The sequence below is a fragment of the Halichoerus grypus genome, chromosome 6, assembly GCF_964656455.1.
Source record: "Halichoerus grypus chromosome 6, mHalGry1.hap1.1, whole genome shotgun sequence".
In the NCBI taxonomy this organism is placed as follows: domain Eukaryota; kingdom Metazoa; phylum Chordata; class Mammalia; order Carnivora; family Phocidae; genus Halichoerus; species Halichoerus grypus.
The window spans coordinates 52,640,400-52,659,710 of NC_135717.1; the positions used below are offsets into that span (position 1 = coordinate 52,640,400).

Here is a 19,311-nt window from a genome sequence, read left to right on the forward strand (position 1 = left end):
CGGGAGCACAAAAAGCATGAAATAAATGAATATCTCACTGAATATGCTGCCACGCTGCTTTGCAGTCACCTACCACAAAACCGCATCAGTGAACAGCTAAAAGCACGTTATAATTTTAGTCTTTTTATCTACACGTAGATTCCATCTACTTACGGAAGTATGAGAGGAAAAGGCACCACCCCACCAGTCAGGCTAAGAAGCAGAGCGACAACAATGACACTGTGCCCCCGGGTTACTTTTACTAATTTTAACCCTGCATCCTCACAATGGCCTTAGGCAGTAGGGGCTGAAGACCCAGATCCCTTATTTAAAGCCTGTGGAGCAAGCTCCCGTTTCAGAATTCAGAATTTTTTTGGATTTTAGAAAGGTGAGACAGTAATGTATTACAAAGTATGTAATTTATATAACATAACTCCCCAAGAGTGTCCGAAGCGGATCTCATACAAACTAAGTAATGTGTCTTCAATGAAATAAATAATCCCATGAAGTGGTCTAAAGAGTGTCAATACCTCTTCATCAGTTGAGGTCGGGTTTTGCCGCCAAATGAACTAAGAAAGGCTTTTGGTTCTCAGAACTTTTTGGATTTTGCAGATAAAGAGAATGAGGCAAGGCAAGACCAGGTAAGTTGCCCAAGGTCTCGGAGCTAAGAAGTGGCAGGGTTGCGCAATGCTTCAGGGCCCCTCCCAAGAGGGCTGAGAAAACTCCCTCCACCACTTTCTCTACCAGAAGCTCACCTCCAACCTTACTACTCCGAGGCTGAGAGCAGCCTGTGTACGACCTTCTTCCCGCACCTCCCCGCCCCCAAATCCTCTTATACTCATTTTATCTTACCTTAATATGGTTTAAAATAGAAGGAAACCCAGTGGGAGTGGGACTCACCCTAGGCACCGCGGACAGGCTCAGGAGGGACCCTCGGGAGTTGGGTGTGGGGCCAGGGACTGACTTGCTACACCTCTGCCTAATTTTAGAGATTAATTCAAGGGTGGTGTAAAAGACCAGGCAGGGGGAACCTGACGGGAGCAGGCGGTCTTGAAAGTGAAACTAAAAATCCTTCCGAGATGCCAGGAGAGGGCGCCTTCGCCTTTTCCCATTTAGATTTCGGATTTTTTTTTTTCCCCGTTGCCTTCCAACCACTGGGCAGTTTGGACGCACAACCACGTGCTGCGTATTCCTGCTGAGCAGCGTCAGCGTCTTCATTACTAAATCAAGTTCTTCCCGCACATGAAGTCCTTTTTCTTTTTTTACCCCCTTGGTTAGGGGTTAGGGTTTGGGTATTTTGCAGTTCAGAGACTCCAGAGAATAAAACCCCAGATTTCTGCTGGGTTTGGGGTTAGGGATTAGGGTCAGGGTTAGGGTATATGCCTGGTATTGAAAGTCCTTTTTGATCTTTGGCACAAACTTACTCTCAGACCCTATCCTTTCTGAACTGTCCCCTCCGCCCCCTCTCCCTCTCCCATTTCTGTTTTCTTGTCTTGCATAGGGTCCTGGTGCCGGGCACAGGCTGCCCCACCTTGGTCGAGACCCTGCCCAGATCTTGACCTCACTATCAGTTCCCTTCTGTGTCCTGTGTCTGCGTCCTTGCTCAACCCTTCTCGCTGTGCTTAGGACACAAATTATTGTGCTTCTTCCTCGTCTTGTTTCCTCCCTTTTAATTCTATCTAATCCGGAGGCATCTTCCCTCCTCCGGTTACAAGTAGATCAGTACTTCTGCTTCCCAAAACAATCCAAATCAATCCAGTAATCCCACGGGCCTGGGGCACTTGAACTATCCAGGCGTCCACCATTGGCCTCTTCCGTGGGAACAAAGAGCCCAAGAAGCATCCTGCAGGCTTTATGTTTTTAATTAAAGGTCTATTTTAAGGGCAAAGTCGGATGGAAAGCCATGCATGCTCAGTTAACCATATCTAGATGTAAGACTTAACAGAGATCGAGGGCGCAGCGAGCCCCTGCGGCTCCGGCCTTCTAAAGGGACCCCCGCAGAGGAGACCGACTCCGCACACTCCTTTAATTAAGAATGTATTTAAGTGAGCGCCGCGGGTCACGGCGGTTCACAGACCCACGTAGCCCTCATTTTCCAGGCTGGGGCCTCTGCGGGCACTAGCTACGCGGTGGGACTGCGGGCTGGAGGCGCGCGCCCGGAGGAGGGGGCGGGGCCTGTGGGGGCGCGGCTGCGGGGCGGGGCCTCGGAGGCGGGGCCCGGGAAATTCCCGGCGGGGGCGGGGAGGACGGCGCAGCGGTCAGCTGAGCGGCGCTGGGCGGGGTCGCGAGGCCGCAAGTCCGCCAGAGGCTCCCCGACCCCGCGCCGCTGCCCCCGGCCGGTCCCCTGGTCGGCGCCCGCATCCGAGTCCGGAGCCCTCCCCCAGCGGGCACGATGCGGAGGAAGCAGTGATCCCGAGAGCGGCCGTAGCGCGGGCGCGGGGTAAGCGGGGGCAGGGGGTGGGCAGGGGCTCGGCGAGGCGGCGGCTCCCTTTCCGCCTTGGAAGCTGTTTCCGCGGCCGCCTTCCCTACGACCCGGAGCCTGTCGCGGTGTGGGTGGCGAGGGATGGGGCGTCCTCTTCTCCGGGACGGTTTCCAGGCCTGGGCAGAGCCTGACCTGGTGGGAAACGGGAGCGGGGCGGCCATCCCAAAGCGACCTCCCCCCTTTTTTACCGGCCCGGCTGGCCGCAGGTGACTTCCTCTGTAGGTCACGGAGGTGGTTGGAGGGTGACATCTTCCTGCAGGTTGGGAATGATTATACAGCCAGTTCCTCATTATATGGGAAGTGGTTACAGGTATACCTTTGAGAAACAAAAACTACTCCATCTTTATGAGGTGGCCCAGGAACATTGAGGAACAGGTGACCTCTCTCTAAGGCGCTGGGACTCCTGAACAGCTGAAAGGAATCTTCATAAACCGTTGGGTCCGGGAAAGCATGTGTGTATGTGTTTTGTGTGTATATACATATATAGATCGTGAATACTCGATGAGGCTGAGAACCCCAGAGGAGTTGTTTTTACTGTCGGAAATGTGTAAGCTGGATGCAGAGTCAGCATCTCTAAGAGAAAATGAAACCCAGATTCTGGTCTAGCCTCCTCCTCCTGGTAAACTGTTGTATGGAAATGTATGCCCCAGAACTGTTGAAGGATGAAATGGAAAACAGAACCCGTAGACCAGTAAGGTGGTGGTAGGACCTCAAAAGCCTCAGATCTGGTTAAGCAGGGCAGCACTATTAACACAAGAACCAGCCCCTCCCCCTGCTCTTTGCTTGGGGAGAAAAGAGCAAGGGAACCCTGGCTACCTCCCAGGATGTGCCCAATTTGTACTGGGCTGGAGAGATCCTGCAACAGAGGCTAAGGCCAGGATCTGCCCTGGAATGGACAAGGTAAGTGAAATTTAAATGTGGCCTGGAGAGAGAGGACAGGGACTGGAATCTTCCGAGTGACTGATCTGTTTTTCTACTGGGCCACTTCTAGTGGTTCTTTGTATATTGTGTACAACGTTATAAAAATAGCGTCTTTTTTTTGTAACTGAGCTCAGGTTGCATATTATGCTATGGAATCCAACTAAACCCTCCAAAAAACAAAAACTTTATTCTTGAAAGGAATTGGCCATGGTATTACCTTCCTACAGAACCCTCTCCCCCTCTCCCTTACATGAGGTTGTACGGGCATTTTCTTCTCCAAGCCCTGCTTTTTCTGAATTTTATAGAGACTTGGACTATTTGATATGTTCTTTGGAATCAGTGGGATTAGTAAATCCAAATGAAAAGGAAGAAATTAAACTCTGTTCTTGAGAAGTAAAGTCTGTTTCGTTCAGAGGAAAGTATTATTTTGAAAGTTTTCATTTTGACACGTATATGAGGATGACATAATAGAATGTGTGTTATGAAATGACACCCAGATACCTTTGGGGATCATAAAAGAAATGGTACTAATTTTCAAAACAAGTTTTAAAAGTTGAGCTCAAGAATCTGGGAATGAGTGCGATAGAGCTGTAGAAAAACATAGTACTAGCATGCTGGGTTTGTCACTACAGAGCAGAAAGTGTTTTACAAGTGCTAGACCTTAAAATACCTTGTTACACTGTATTTCCATTTCATTTCAATGAACATTTACTGCGAGCCTGCTGTGTGCCGCTTACAAGAATAAAATAGAGACCTTCACTGATGTTTGATGGAAGGTAGACTGGAATGGGATGATTATAGGACTTTGCAGAGAGAGCCTGGTGCTACTGGGTACTGAGAGGAAAGAACAGTTTGTTTTACACAGGCCATCTATCTCAGCCGGACGTGGAACTGTCTGGTGGGTATTTGCCAGGGCAAACGTGGAGCCAGACATTTTGTGCAGAGGGGAGAACAGAGATAAGAGCAGAGAAGCAGAAGAAAGCGGAGAACTGTGAGCTCTTTGATGTGCCTTGCGAGCGAGTGGCGTGGCGAGAGGAGGTGATACGGGTGGGTAAGTGAGGGCCAGACTCTGAAAGGCCACGTTTTTCTCATTTGGGAGCTGGAACTCTGCCTTGTATGGGAAGGGTTTTCAGCAGGAGGGTGACCTCATGCCAGGAAAGAAACCGTAGTGGTAGGGGGACTGCAGTAGAAAGAGGCGAGCCAGACCGCGTAGGAGACTATTCAGCAAGCATTCTCGGTGCCGGGGACACAGTGGTGCACAGAATAGACAAAAATCCTGTACTCTGTGGAGTGCATCACTGTTGTAATTGAGACAAGACAAGGAGGGCCTGACCTAAGCTGGCAGGGATGGGGAGGAGGAAGAAGTACCAGCCACTTAGTGACTTTTCAGACTCAATAGAGAGAATCCAGACACTCCCAGGCTCTTGCCTTACGTGATAAGGGTAAATCCATTTCCATTTTCTGTAGGTTAGCAAATTACAAAATCAGAATACCATTTCTGGCATAAAAAGCAAAGCTTCTTTTTCCCCCTTCATAGGATACAGACTGAGTTCTTTTTCCACGATGATGATGGTTTTAGTTGATGTAATCTTGGATTCATACTCAACCCCCCCTCGTGATCCCAAACCAGAATTTGCCAATAGCCACCTATGGGCTCTGATCAAGAAATAGGTTTTTACTGTTTAAAATTAATTTATTCATGTGGGGATTGAACCTGTGAATGCTTATTAAGCCAGTTTGGAACATACCAGGACAAGGGCCTGGACTTACTCTGCATGATGCTCATTGGTCCAATGTCCAGTGGGTGGAAGTCAGTATAAGGCAGATTTCTGTTCCATACAGAATGACTTTCTAATGATGGGAATGGCCCCAGAACAGAATGGGCTGTGTTGCCTGCTAAAGTTAATTGCTCATATTTTCTGTCATTGAAGCCTTTCAAGCTTGGTGGGGATGACCATCTTCCATGGAAACCAGATAAGATATTCTTGCATTGAATAAGAAGTTGGACTGGATCATTTGTAAGGCCAGTTCAGGAATAAGATTTAAGCTCATGCCCACACCCACAAAGTCAAGTCATTGCTATAATTACTTGACCTCTGGAATTAAAAATGATAATATATTTAAGAATTCAAATAGATCTGGGAATAAAATCGAGGCGATTCTTCCAGGTAGTTTGCCTTCTTCCTCACTGGTGAAATCTTGATAAATCCTGTGCTAAATTAATTCACCCTCTGTAGTTAAATATCACCTTTGCTTAGAAGTGACATGTTTCAAGGGTGCCTGGCTGGCTCAGTTGGTAGAGTATGTGACTCTTGATCTTGGGGCGATGAGTTCAAGCCCCATGTTGGACATAGAGCTTACATTTAAAAAAAAAAAGAAAAAAATGACATGTTTCAGATCCAGGTTATGAGAAATTCTGTTATTAAAAAAAAAAAAGGAAAAAAGAAATTATGTTACCAGATAGAACCTTGGAATAAATGGCTTAGTTCCAATTTCTATAACCTTTGAAGATGTGTGCAAGAATTTATAATACATCTCTGTATTTGTTCAATTGAAAGTAGCTTAAGGTGATGTTAAATATTTAGAAAATTCAGCTTTCCCTAATGGGTACTCTACCAATAGACATTTTACATAAGCACTGTACTCATTACTCATAATGATGCCCCCAAAATACCTAAAATCATAGGGTGCTCTTTGGGTCACCAAAAATCAATTAAATTGCTTTTGGTAAAAATTGGTAATAAGTATTTACATTACATTACATTATGTTTGGCATATACACTAACTTCTTATTTCCTATGACATTTGAATTACCAAATAATTTTTCCTAACAATGCTAGATAATGAAGTGTTTGCTATGATTAGGACAAGCATATAATACATATGGTGGTATGGCCATGATGGTGCTGGGCTGTATGTGTTGGATGGTGGGGTTGGATCTTCCTACAAACTCAAGAATACTTTTCATGGGTTTTTGAGCCGAAAGCAAATGTAATGATCATCATTTGCTAGACAAGTCAGTAAATTATCATAAGAGCCACACATCTGGTTAAGGCACCCAATGTTTTGTCTACTGTCCCCCTTAGCATAACCTTGCTTTTCCCCCTCATGTCCTCCTAAAATCTGGGCAACCTGAAAAAGTTAGAAGCTCTGATATAACAGCTAGAACCAGTTTTAACTTTAGTGTGGCTGTGTCTAAAGGAGGTGTAAAGGAAAGTTGAAGAGGAAAAATACCTGAATAATTTTCAGGAGAAAATGTTTCTTTTCTCCCCTTCCCTCCCTTCTCCTTGCCTGCCCTCCCCTGCCCTTTCCCCTTCTCTCCCCTTTCCTCTCTCTTGGAAAAACCATTAAGGAGAAATGTGTATATAATAAAATGAAACTAAGCACATCTCTAGAGAACTGCTTAGGAACTTTTTTAAAAAAACATCTGTTGAATGTTTCCATTTACTTTTGCAAAGTGTGTTATAATCATTGAATACCTAAGCAAATTGAACGTTGACAAGTAAATGATACATATTGCAAGGATTTTTTAAATTTTTTATTTAAATTCAATTTAGTTAACATATAGTGTATTATTAGTTTCAGGGATAGAATTTAGTGATTCATCAGTTGCATAGAACACCCAGTTCTGGGGCGCCTGGGTGGCTCAGTCGTTATCGTCTGCCTTCGGCTCAGGTCATGCTCTCAGGGTCCTGGGATCGAGCCCCATGTCGGGCTCCCTGCTCAGCGGGGAGCCTGCTTCTCCTTTTCCCTCTGCCCCTCCACTTGTGCTCTATCTCAAATAAATAAAATTTTTTAAAAAGAACACCCAGTGCTCATTCTATCAAGTGCCCTCCTTAATGCCCATCACCCAGTTACCCCATTCCCCCCACCCACCTCCCCTCCAGTAACCCTCAGTTTGTTCCCTAGGGTTAAGAGTCTCTTATGGTTTGCCTCCCTTTCTGTTTTGATTTTATTTTTTCTTCCCTTCCCCTATGTTCATCTGTTTTGTTTCTTAAATTCCACGTATGAGTGAAATCATGTGGTATTTGTCTTTCTGTGACTGATTTGTTTCGCTTAGCTTAATACCCTCTAGTTACATCCACGTCATTGCAAATGGCAAGATTTCTCTTTTTTTCATGGCTGAGTAATATTCCATCGCATATAAACCACATCTTCTTTATCTATTCATCTGTCGTTGGACATCTGGGCTCTTTCCATATTTTGGTTATTGTGGACATTGCTGCTATAAACTTCGGGGCACATTGCAAGGATTTTATCTTTGGGTCTCTTTAGTATTCCTGTTATTTGGTAAAAACCCATTTTTATGAAATGTTAACTCCAACGTCATACTGTGTGAAAATGAGTGTTATGGAAAACCAGAAACTGGATTTCTCCAAATTGTTCTTGTCTAAATTATTTTATCCAGATTATTTTATTGGGGAAAGCAAAAGCAGTCTCTTCTAGTCACCGAATACTAAGAGCATTATACCTCTTTTCTAAATGCATTAGGATATGTAAAACATAGATACCTTCCAAAGGCTCCCAGTTGGATGGTATGCCTCGTCAGTGTTTTTCACTTCATAAATTGCCATCCTCATTAAAGCGTTCCATGAGACTGCCTCTCCTTAAGGTGGCTGCTCAGGGGAGAAGCCGGAGCCTGCTGTCCTGTCGTGGTACTATCTCTCGTGGCCTCCAGGTTCCTTGAGACCAAAAGCAGGTCACCAGGCTCTTGGGTCCAGGGGACCTCCACAGAACCCCCAAGCTTTGCTTCCAGTTGGGGGTGGGGAAGAAGTATTGCACCACACCCTGTGTGTTTGGTCGCATTTTAATATATGGTCACCAAGAGCACTCCTAGGTGTTAATGATACAGTGATGTATAAGAGAGAGTGCACTTATCCTTCTTCATCTTCCATGACAAGGCTTGTCATCATCTTCACGAAGCACAAAAAAGAAAATGTTTGCCTATAGCATGTTGCCAGTTGTTATAAGAGATTCCTGTGTTTGCCCAGGTGGTAGGGCATATATAAATGGATTTGGGGTACACTTGTCTTATTTATGTCCACATTGACCCCTCTACAAAATAAAGTGGTGGTATGCTTAAAATATTCCTGTGTTTGCCCAGGTGGTAGGGCATATATAAATGGATTTGGGGTACACTTGTCTATCTTATTTATGTCCACATTGACCCCTCTACAAAATAAAGTGGTGGTATGCTTAAAATATTCTCAGAATATGCAATAAGTGAGCAAGATCTCTTGGTCTTTTTAGGATGCCTTACAGAATTATTGGATATTGAAGCCTAAATATTCAGTAGCATCTTTATTGTATTACAGGGCTGGGTTTTGGTGTTGTTAATACTCGGTTGCACCTCTTATGAAGCGACCTTGGCCGAGCTGTAACACTGCTGCGAACTCAGCTCCGTCTCCTGTAAAGTAGCCATCCGTTTGGGTTTTAGCGAGGATTAGAAACTGACATTCTGGTGCGGTGATTCAGCACGTAGTAAGCATCCAAAATATGTTCGTTCTCCCTTTCCTCTTAGCCAAAAATTCAAGAGATAAAATATGGAGATTTTTTTAACAGCTTTATGTGCAATTCACCCAAAACAAAAAGATTTGAGCTTGAAAGATTTGCATAGGAAAACCAATTTAATGATACTTTATCCATGTCTACAAATATATTTTTGGAAACCTTGAATTCCTGTTAGGATTCCCGATTCTCATGATCTCATGCTCTTCTCTTCCTCCTCCATCCCGCAGGTCCTCACCGCACCCACATACACAGACGCACATGCACACACATACACACTGAAGCTAGCATATACCTTTTTTGTTTAAAGGGAAGAACCAAAAATGTCCAAAATAGAATTGGAGAGGAGGGAGGCAACTTTTGGAATACTCACTAGCAGTTGCCCATGGGTTTGCGCGACTCACGGGGACCCATTGCAGCGGGAAGACCTCTCTCTCTTCAGTTTGTGATGTTTCCCTAGGTCCTGCTGCCATGTCCCACCAACCTCTTAGCTGCCTGACTGAAAAGGGGGACAGCCCCAACGAAACCACAGGAAATGGACCCCCCAACCTGGCTCACCCAAACCTGGACACATTCACTCCAGAGGAGCTGCTGCAGCAGATGAAGGAGCTCCTGATTGAGAACCATCAGCTCAAAGGTGAGCAGCCCCTAGCCACCATGTTTCTTCATTCACGCTGGGCCTTCATGAACGGCATCTCTTTGTCAAAAGGCTTGTTGGTGAATTCCCTTCTCTCTGTTTCACTAGCAGGAGAAAGAGCACAGAGTTTAGCTTTTGGTAAGGCTAACATTGTTTCCATTGTTTACTTTGGGGATACAAGTAAGAATAAAAGGTACTTACATACCCCAGGGAAATGGCATAATGACATGTGGTCCCTTTAGAAAGAAACAGGAAGAATTACGGAGTTAGTCCTCAATATGACCTTGTTCACGGAAAGCATTCTGGGGTATCAGGCCATGGCTTCTGGCAGGACTGGTGTTTGAATCAGTCCTCTAGCTTGTGTGCCTTAGTGGAGGGACCCAAACTAGTTTTATTTTCTGGAGTCTTTGGAGGACTAGAAATGACATTAGGCCCCCGAGTCCTGTCTGGAAGCAAAAACCACTCACCTTGCTACATTTCCTGCCAACCCTGGGACCCAGGCCAAGCATGACTTCTTTGGATTTGGAGCCACGTGGTGAGGGTGGTCTTGGAGGTCGGATTCATCAGATCGAGTCTGATGTGTGACACTCTCACTCTGAACCCCGTACAGAAGCCATGAAGCTAAATAATCAGGCGATGAAAGGGCGATTTGAAGAGCTTTCAGCCTGGACAGAGAAACAGAAGGAAGAACGCCTTTTTTTTGAGATACAGAGCAAAGAAGCCAAGGAGCGCCTCATGGCTTTGAGTCATGAAAATGAGAAATTGAAGGAAGAACTTGAAAAACTAAAAGGGAAAACAGAAAAGTCCCTTGAGGTGAGCAGACTGATCAGCTGCGATTTTATTTTATTAATGTTTAGAGTGGAATCTTCCTTGTCTAGACTTCTAGGTCAAAACCTTTCACGGTTCTGGCTAGATGAGTATTTTGCATCATTTTGAAAGAACTGTTCTTGCTGAGGAGATTGGTTGCAATTTCAAGGGTCACGTAGAGTCTCTGTTGGGGGAAGGAAATTTGTACAGTTTTGACCATATTGATTATAGTCAAAAGAAGGTTGCAGTTATAAATCTGTATTTTGTATTATAGATGGTGCAGGAGAACCTCTGCCTAGAACCATCCAAGTGTTAGTTTTTAGTTTATGTCTTTGATATAAAATTACATTAAAAAATCTATTACTGGGGCACCTGGGTGGCTCAGTTGTTGAGCGTCTGCCTTCGGCTCAGGTCGTGATCCTGGGGTCCTGGGATCGAGTCCCGCATCGGACTCCCTGCTCGGCGGGGAGTCTACTTCTCCCTCTCCCACTCCCCCTGCTTGTGTTCCCTCTCTCGCTGTGTCTCTCTCTGTCAAATAAATAAAATCTTTAAAAAAAAAAAAATCTATTACTCCAAAGTTTTACTTACTGACCTAGTCTTTTCCTAAGTCTAAAATAGAGATTCCTCACTTTACATTTTATATCTACTTTCAAAAAATGGCACAATACATGTCATGTTGTGATAGGAGGCTGTCAGGTTGCCACATTTTCATTGACCCAAAGAACCTGAGAAATGTGCTCATGGCCAAGAGTGGGTGCCAAAGATGTTAGTGAGAAAATATGTATCAGAACACATTTGAAGCATCCGTCCATATTCTGAGGCTCACTGGATATTGTTCATTAGGATGGACATCTGCTGTTCATTGTCTTCCCAACCTGGAACTTAGCAGCCCCGTGAAGGGTGGAGCACTGGTTTGATTCAGGGAGGATAGAATCCCAGACATCAGAGATGTTTCTTGAGATACCTTGAACCCTGTTGATCTCTGATTTCTTGGGTAAAGTATGCAAACAAAAAAAGATAAGGGAAAGAAAATAACAAAAAGGGGACGATATGGAATAACCTAAAGAATGAAAATTTGTTTAGAGAACTGTATTGTGGTTTATGTCAGTGCTTTACTCATCAATCCCTGCTCATGGGACAGTGTGAACATTCTGCTTTAATAAACTTACATTTGTGTGGGAAATGATTCATTGTTGATTAGATTTATCACATCTGATGCTTCAATTTGTCTTACAGTTCAAAGAACATTAAGTCACTTCTTTGAGGGAAATCTCTCAGCATCTAAATATTTGCAAGGTAGAATACTCTAAAGAAATTATCACCTAGGATATATGAATAATTTTCTACTCTCTGTAAGAAAATGTCTTTTTATTTATCTGAGAGAGAGAGTGTACAAGCTGGGGGGAGGGACAGAGGGACAAGCAGACTCCCCACTGAGCACAGAGCCCAACATGGGGCTCGATCCCAGAACCCCAAGATCATGACTGGAGCCGAAGTCAGATGCTTAACTGACTGGGCCACCCAGGTGCCCCAGAAAATATCTCACACTGTTTTCCTCCTGTGGCTTTTGGGATGTGAGCTGACAGTTGGCATCAGCCTGTTGGGGCCTATCACATTGAAGCCCAGAAAGAAACTTCCAGAAGCAGTTTGTCTGCTTGAAATAGTTTATGTATGGGTTTTCCTAAAAAGTATTAGAAGAAATTGAGAACAGAAGCTGGAGCTCTGGACAGCTTCTTTCAATGCAGAAACAAGCTATAAGCAGGACTCAGAAGACGGTCCTTGGGACAGAGGACATGGGTACTTGGACAAAGAGACATTTATGGCTCTTTAAAACCCTTGGTCATCAGCTTTCTCCTCCAAAAATGTGCCTCCTAGGCCTCCCTATTGCCTCCCTGCCTCTTCTTTCATTTTTATTTCGTGGACCGGTTGAGGTGATGTGTAAAATTTAGGCTGTCATCTTCCTGACTTAAAGCTCTCACAGCTTCTGACTTTTCTCACTCTTGCTGACCCATCCTTGCTGCGGTCTCTCCAGAGAATCCCTCCAGCCACCAGGGCCTCTCACGTGTTCTGTGCCATACAACGAAAGAGAATAGGGAATTTCTTTTGGAGATCTGCCTTCTGATCTTCAGGGTGAGGCCCATCCTTGCTGCGGTCTCTCCAGAGAATCCCTCCAGCCACCAGGGCCTCTCACGTGTTCTGTGCCATACAACGAAAGAGAATAGGGAATTTCTTTTGGAGATCTGCCTTCTGATCTTCAGAGGCATTCATGGCTCTGTCCAATTTCACAGAATTATACATTATTATCATCTGTAGAGAGAACTTTTTAACTTTTAATGGTACAGATTGCTAGGCAGAGATCATTAGCTGGATGTTTCTTCTAGGATTATAAAATGCGTGGTAGTCTGGGCAGATTTCTGGGACAGCAAGATGGAGACATACGGGTACACAAGGAGAGCTGTTGTGTTGCATGAAGGTCAATGGTGGGCCCTTGAAAGTGATGAAAGACAGTAACAAATCACGGAGTTGAGGTTGATCATAAATAAAAGGTGTGAGTTCTAGTCCAGGAAGGGAATGGAAAGAGTCGGTAGTAAAATGAAGAGATATTTAAAATATTATCTTGTGAGGTGTTTTATGGCCAAATAAATAGATTTGGAATTTCCCAAGGATAGTGAAAAGATCCTCACCCTTGCAAAAAAGAAAATTAACCTGACAAGTCTGAGATTCTAGGATCATGGCCTTATATCCCTCGTCCTCAGACACTTGCTTAAAACTCTGTTTCCTACTCTTACGCCAAGGTGGTTTTACAATATTCCATTCTGGGGTGCCCGAGTGGTCAGTCAGTTGGGCGTCTGACTCTTGATTTCCGCTCAGGTCATGATCTCGAGGTTGTGAGATCGAGCCCCACATCGGCTCTGCAGTGGGTGTGGAGCCTACTTAGGATTCTCTCTCTCCCTCCCTCCGCCCCTCCCCATCCCCACTAACATGCTCACTCTCTCTTTAAAAAAACCCCAAAAACCAGCAATTCTATAAAATGTCCTCAGAGGGGTCCAGCAGGAAAATGTGAAGATTCCTAATAGAGCATGGCCTTGCCCTTACCTGCTTGCTTCCTAGTTCCAGGCTAAGCAGTGCCTCTCCTTTGACTGTTTCCACCCCTTTCACAGTACATTTCTTTGGGATGAGTCATTACCAAGAGAGGATGCCCAGGCTGATAACCTTTCCTTGCACACCTAACTCTTCAGCTTCACAATGAGTTCTTTTCTCTTAGGCCTGTGGTCGTTTTCTGGCAAGGGAACGCTCCCAGTGAAGGAAGAGCATGATCTCAGTGGTGTGAGAGACGCTCCCATGCTGCATGTTAATACCTTTCCCTCCAGGTTTTAATATTTCATGGACCAGCTGGTTTATGCATGTCCTTTCTGATGCTTTTTGGTTCTACTAACAGCCTTTGGGTCTGTTTCTGGTTCCTTAGGAAATCTATCACGGAGATGGGTGTGCATATGTGCATGTTTGTGTGTGTGTGTGTGTGTGTGTGTGTGTGTGAGAGAGAGAGAGAGAGAGAGAGAAAGAGAGAGAGAGAGGGAATTGTGTTGTAGTTCTCTGATAATCTCAAGTATATATTTCTGGTGGCACCAGGCCCGTAAAAGCAATGAAGGTTTCCTGAGGAGGAAATCGAAGAGGCCTCGTAGGTCACGGCTGGAAGGGACCACAGAGACCACAAGGGACCACATTTCCCTTTCTAACCTGAGAAAATGGAGGCCAAGACATTAAGCAAATCCGCTCAGGGCGTCGTAACCAGGGATTAGCAGGGTGTGGACTGGAATCTGTTTTCTCTGCTCCCAAATGAAAACACTGCATCTAAACAGGCCCTTTCTCCTACGACTTTGTCATGTGCAGTGATTGTAACAAGAGGAACGCAACACGTACTTGGTATTAGTGAAATAGAAATATTTGTTCTTCGTGTTTATATAGGCTGAAATTTAATTTTTTTTTACCTTTAGTAGCAGCCTCTGAATTTTCAGTTTTCTTATTTCTCCCCGGGCTTACTTTTAGCAAACCTAAAAACACCAACATAGAGTATAACAGCCACCAGCCTGCATGCCTGAGAGAATTTTGGACTTTCCATTGTCCTTTGCCATTCACGTATCAAGTAATGAAATGTCTTGGTGCTTTGGCTTCAAACAGTACATGACAAATATGGGGAAAGTAAGGGTAGGTCTGCCTTTGTGGGAGGAAAAAAGCGGCTTTTTGTCCCTATTTTCTGAGGTTTTGGACGACAATTTACCAGTCTACCACTGTCAAAGTCTGATTGGTTATTTTCATATCAGATTATCCCATGTGCTGAGGAAGACTTTCTTTCTTGTCATGAGGTTATTTTAAGTTTCTATTCTTTGAATATAATAATGTAAAATCTTCCATTTGAAGTGTTACATCAAAATATATCCCCAAGAGAAGGCTAGAATTTTCTACCATAAAGCATAGCTGCCTTGCCAGTGGGTGTGGGGACACTTGGGTTTGATGACCAGGTGTTAGTTTGGTTCACTGATTCACCTTGTTTCTCGTCATTTCCAGGACCCCACTGGGGACTCCAGAGTCCCCAGGGCAGAAGCAGACCAGGAACTGGAACAGCTGAAGACCCAGGTGGCCTATCTCCAAGCTGAAAAGGCAGATCTGCTGGGGATTGTGTCAGAACTCCAGCTCAAGCTGAACTCGGGCGGCCCCCCTGAAGACTCCTTTGTTGAAATCAGGATAGCTGTGAGTGTCCTGGTTTTGATTTAGTTTTAAGCAAATTACAAAACCTCACCTAGACACCTAGATTACCACCATGTCTTTTCAACACACGGAAGCCAAACTGAGGGGTGGGGGGAGGAGGGGAGTTTCAGCATCAATATCACCAAGATAAATTGGCTCTTTTTTTTAAGTATGACATAATCCTAGGGACGCTTGAGTGGCTCAGCCAGTTAAGTGTCTGACTCTTGATTTCAGCTCAGGTCACGATCTCAGGGTCGTGAGATCCTGCTTGGAGCATGGAGCCTGCTTGGGATTCTCTCTCTCCCTCTGCTCCTACCCCTGCTCACGCACGCGCTCTCTCTCTGTCTCGCTCTCAAAAAAAAAAAAAAATATATATATATATAATACTCATGAGGGTTATCATGGCTGAAATGGAAGACTATTGATTACCTTTTATGACAAAAGAGATAGAGCTTTTTTTTTCCCCCCTTCCCATAGGTACTGACAAATCAGACATTTTGTGATCTAAAAAACCAAAACAGAAACATAAACTTTTTTTTTTAAAGATTTTATTTGACAGAGAGAGACAGCGAGAGAGGGAACACAAGCGGGGGGAGTGGGAGAGGGAGAAGCAGGCTTCCCGCTGAGCAAGGAGCCCAATGTGGGACTCGATCCCAGGACCCTGGGATCATGACCTGAGCCGAAGGCAGACACTTAAGTGACTGAGCCACCCGGGTGCCCGAAACATAAACTTTTTCAGACCAGGTCCTTAGCTGTGTCCAGCACTGCACTTAGGCGAGCAGACTCATGAGCAGATGCGGTAAACTGATGGCTTTAAAACACTTTTTAATAATAGAACCCTCTTTTCAAACAAGCCTTACAAGGAACCTTGGTTGGGCAGTGAAGAAAAGAAAGGGCAGAGACGCTGGGGTTGTGGTTGAGGGTTGACCTTGGCTTTGCCCCACGTCTAACAGCAGCTGCCTGGGCACCTCCAGGAGCTGAGTGTGAAGCCCCCGGTGTCTGACACGTTTATGTGGAACTGAAAATGAAGTGAGCTCGGTGAAGTAGCGTGTGCCGGCCCGTTCCTGAGCACATGAGGAGCATCTGCTGGGGCCGTATCTGGGTGTGCGGGCGGTCCTGCTCAAGAACAGGGCAGGTAGATGAGCACAGAGGGGCCTCTCCTTCGTCGCTGCTCAAAGACACTGAATAGTGAGGGAGAAAAACACACAAGGATAAGATCCTCTGTGATACACACTGGCATTTTAGCTTTGTCAGACCGTACATATGACACAGGAAAAGAGATGGTGTCTCCGAGAGAGGAAAGTGGACCTTGTAGACAATGCGTGGGGAGCTTATAAAAAGCTGAACTCCTGGGCATGTTGGAATTATTCGCGTGTGACTTTCCAGTACGTTTGCTGCACTGAAGAGTAGTAGGATGGGGAAATGGCAAAGTAGGAACTTTGCCACCCATGCTCCCTAATAAATCTTTGGGTGCATTCATAGCAGCCGAAATCAGGAGAATTAAAATACCAAATGGAAAGCACACTTTGCCAGAGTACCCTCTCTGCAGATGACCAAAGATTGTGAAACGCAGGTTTGATCAAACAGCTTTCACCTTCTGCAAATACCTGGCAAAATTCAGGAAGGCCAAGGAGCGTATGAGAAGTTTCCAAAAGAGGCTTCTTCCTTTGGGGTGAATGGTTAACATAATCTGCTCCTTCACTGATCCGATGAGTGACAGTTATTTTTTAGTGTAAACATGCTTTTCTTGCCTTGCTTCTGTGAACTGGAAAACACTGCCCAAGATTTAGGAAAAATGTACATGATCAGAATTATCTAGAACCATCTTTGTCCATGCGTTTTTGGAAGATTTTCCCGCTAGCTCATTGGAATATTAATGTCTTTCATATCACTTAACTGGTCTTGGACTTCTTGTTCCCTTAAGTGGCCCACGATGTATACAAATTTCTGCTAGGAGCTAACTTTGTGCTTTGTGAGCTCTGCCTACAGAAAGCAGCCTCTTTTTCAACATTGCTTCAGCAAGTTCTGACGTTTTGCATTTTAAAGGCCTGTGCAGGGAAGGTGTGTGGAGGCGGCACTAGCTGCATGTGACCTTCACTTGGGAGAGAAGGGAATGAGCTGCCAAGGAGAAGGAGGAGATAAGTTTTCATGTGTTTGGGGTCAGGTTGGCTGTTCTGGATGAGAGACCAATCTTCACGCCTTGGCCTAGATATTTATAATCCTGACAGGGTGCGCAGGGTGAGGGAAGGCTAAATTCCCATTCCATTTCAGTGACCTCATTGAAACATCTCCCATTTAAATGTCGGTAGCTTCCTTGGGTTGCAGGTCATCCAGATCCTCGATCTTACTGTCTTTTTCTCTCTCTCTTTTTTTTTAAGATTTTATTTATTTATTTGACAGAGAGAGACACAGCGAAGAGAGGGAACACATGCAGGGGGCATGGGAGAGGGAGAAGCAGGCTTCCCACGGAGCAGGGAGCCTGATGCGGGGCTCGATCTCAGGACCCTGGGACCATGACCTGAGCCGAAGGCAGACGCTCAACGACTGAGCCACCCAGGCACCCCCTTTTTCTCTTTTGATAAAGAATTTGTCTTGCGGACATTATCATGGTAAAGCCCTTTCATTTCTGCCTTTATAGGAAGGAGAAGCAGATGTGGCGGTGAGAGAAATCAAGACGAGTCCTGGGCCCGCAAGAACTGATTCCATTGACACGTATGTGAAGACGGGCTAGGGCCGGCGGAGACACCTGTCGGGCAGTCTTGTCGCTTGCAGCTCGCCACGGGGAGGTCAAACATCCTGGGCTGCAAAAATCGATTCTTGCTAACTTAAGCCAGCACCTTTTAAGACCGTCCGGTTTGAATGGGATTTAGTGTTGTAGCCCAGGCTAGCAGAGGATAAAAACAGCGTGTGGCGCCTCTGTAGACAAACTCAACCCTCCCCACTCTGTTTAGAGGTGTTTCATCTCCCATAAGATGAGAAGTGAAGACAAACTTGTTCTTAATCAAAAGACTCAGGCTTGCTAATTTGTTTACCGGTAGAGTTTGACCTGGCCTGGGCTGTCAAGCCCGATAAGTGGGATGTTATCATTTTGTCTTCCCTGCTCATTCCCGAGGATAAGCCCAGGTGACTGATCCTGGGTAATCTCCTCTCGTGAGGACTGGGAGTGCTCTGAGTCACTGTCTTACCCAGTGGCCAGAAGTCTTACCTGTGGAGTCTCGAGTTGACCTGTTCTAAGTAGACATTAGGAAGCAGACATCTTAAATGGCGGTGTGTGGGGCAGGGGGACGGGGGGCTTGGCAGAAGAGATGGCAGAGGAGCTGGGCATTCGAGACTCTCACCCGGAACCCTGCACGCAGGTTACTGCTGGGTCAGTCTATTTGAAAGAGACTGTTATTACCGGAAAATTTCTCTAGGAATCTCTTCTGTCATAGGCTTTAAATACCTTTTTTTCTGTAACATGACGAATGTACTTATAAAACATGAAAATGGGCAATTTCCTTTTTTCCCAATTATGCTCCCAAGCCCTTGCATCAGGGAGAAAATAAGTGTTAGATAATATTCTTTCATCAACCAGGGCAGTGGGCATAAGTGAAAGTTGCACTTTGCTTAGTTAGCAGTCCCTCGGCTTTCCCCCCGACTGTTTTTATTAATATCGAAAGACTTTTCTGGAAGTGGTGGGAAGGAAGAAAGCCCTGTTTGAAATTTCCGAGCCACTTCCTCCTCATTTATATCCACCTGCTAAAACCACTTCCTCTTTTAAGCCACAGGTTGGTTGGTTGTTTTTTTTTTTTAAGATTTTATTTTTAAGTAATCTCTACACCCGACATGGGGCTCGAACTCATGACCCCGAGCTGAAGAGACACACAACTCCTCTGACTGAGCCAGGCAGGAGCCCCGAGCCACAGTTAATGTTTTAATAACAGCTTCCTTACCTCATTTGAAGGTGTATTAAGGAGTCAGAGATTGATTTCTGGGTGCAGAGCTCGGAGTCGGGAACTGGGATTTAATCCCGGCTGTTTATGAGACGTGTGACCTTGGACATGAGCATCAGTGCGGTCACCCGGGACGTGTAGCTGCCGTACCAGTGGTCCTGGTTTTGTTTGCCATCCCACCCCTTCTCGGTATAATCAGATTTCAAAATCAGGGAAAATATTTCACATACCAACGGTGCCTACATTTCTCGCTGTAATGATTTGAAATCAAAAACAAAAAGTGCTTTCTTCTCTTGACT

At 45.1% G+C, this 19,311-nt stretch overlaps 1 protein-coding gene across 6 annotated transcripts in view; it reads left to right on the plus strand.

Annotated features, from left to right (window-relative positions):
• The first annotated feature begins 2,226 nt into the window (after positions 1 to 2,226).
• The window catches only part of OPTN (optineurin), a 53,142-nt gene continuing 36,057 nt past the window's right edge, over positions 2,227 to 19,311 (plus strand). For all 6 annotated transcript variants that reach the window (XM_036068419.2, XM_078075152.1, XM_078075153.1 and 3 more), the window contains exons 1-5: positions 2,227 to 2,419; positions 9,351 to 9,527; positions 10,138 to 10,340; positions 14,901 to 15,083; positions 17,719 to 17,792. In XM_036068419.2, coding sequence (XP_035924312.1) covers positions 9,362 to 9,527; positions 10,138 to 10,340; positions 14,901 to 15,083; positions 17,719 to 17,792 — 626 coding nt within the window. In that variant the 5' untranslated portion in view covers positions 2,227 to 2,419; positions 9,351 to 9,361. The remainder of the gene's footprint in view (positions 2,420 to 9,350; positions 9,528 to 10,137; positions 10,341 to 14,900; positions 15,084 to 17,718; positions 17,793 to 19,311) is intronic.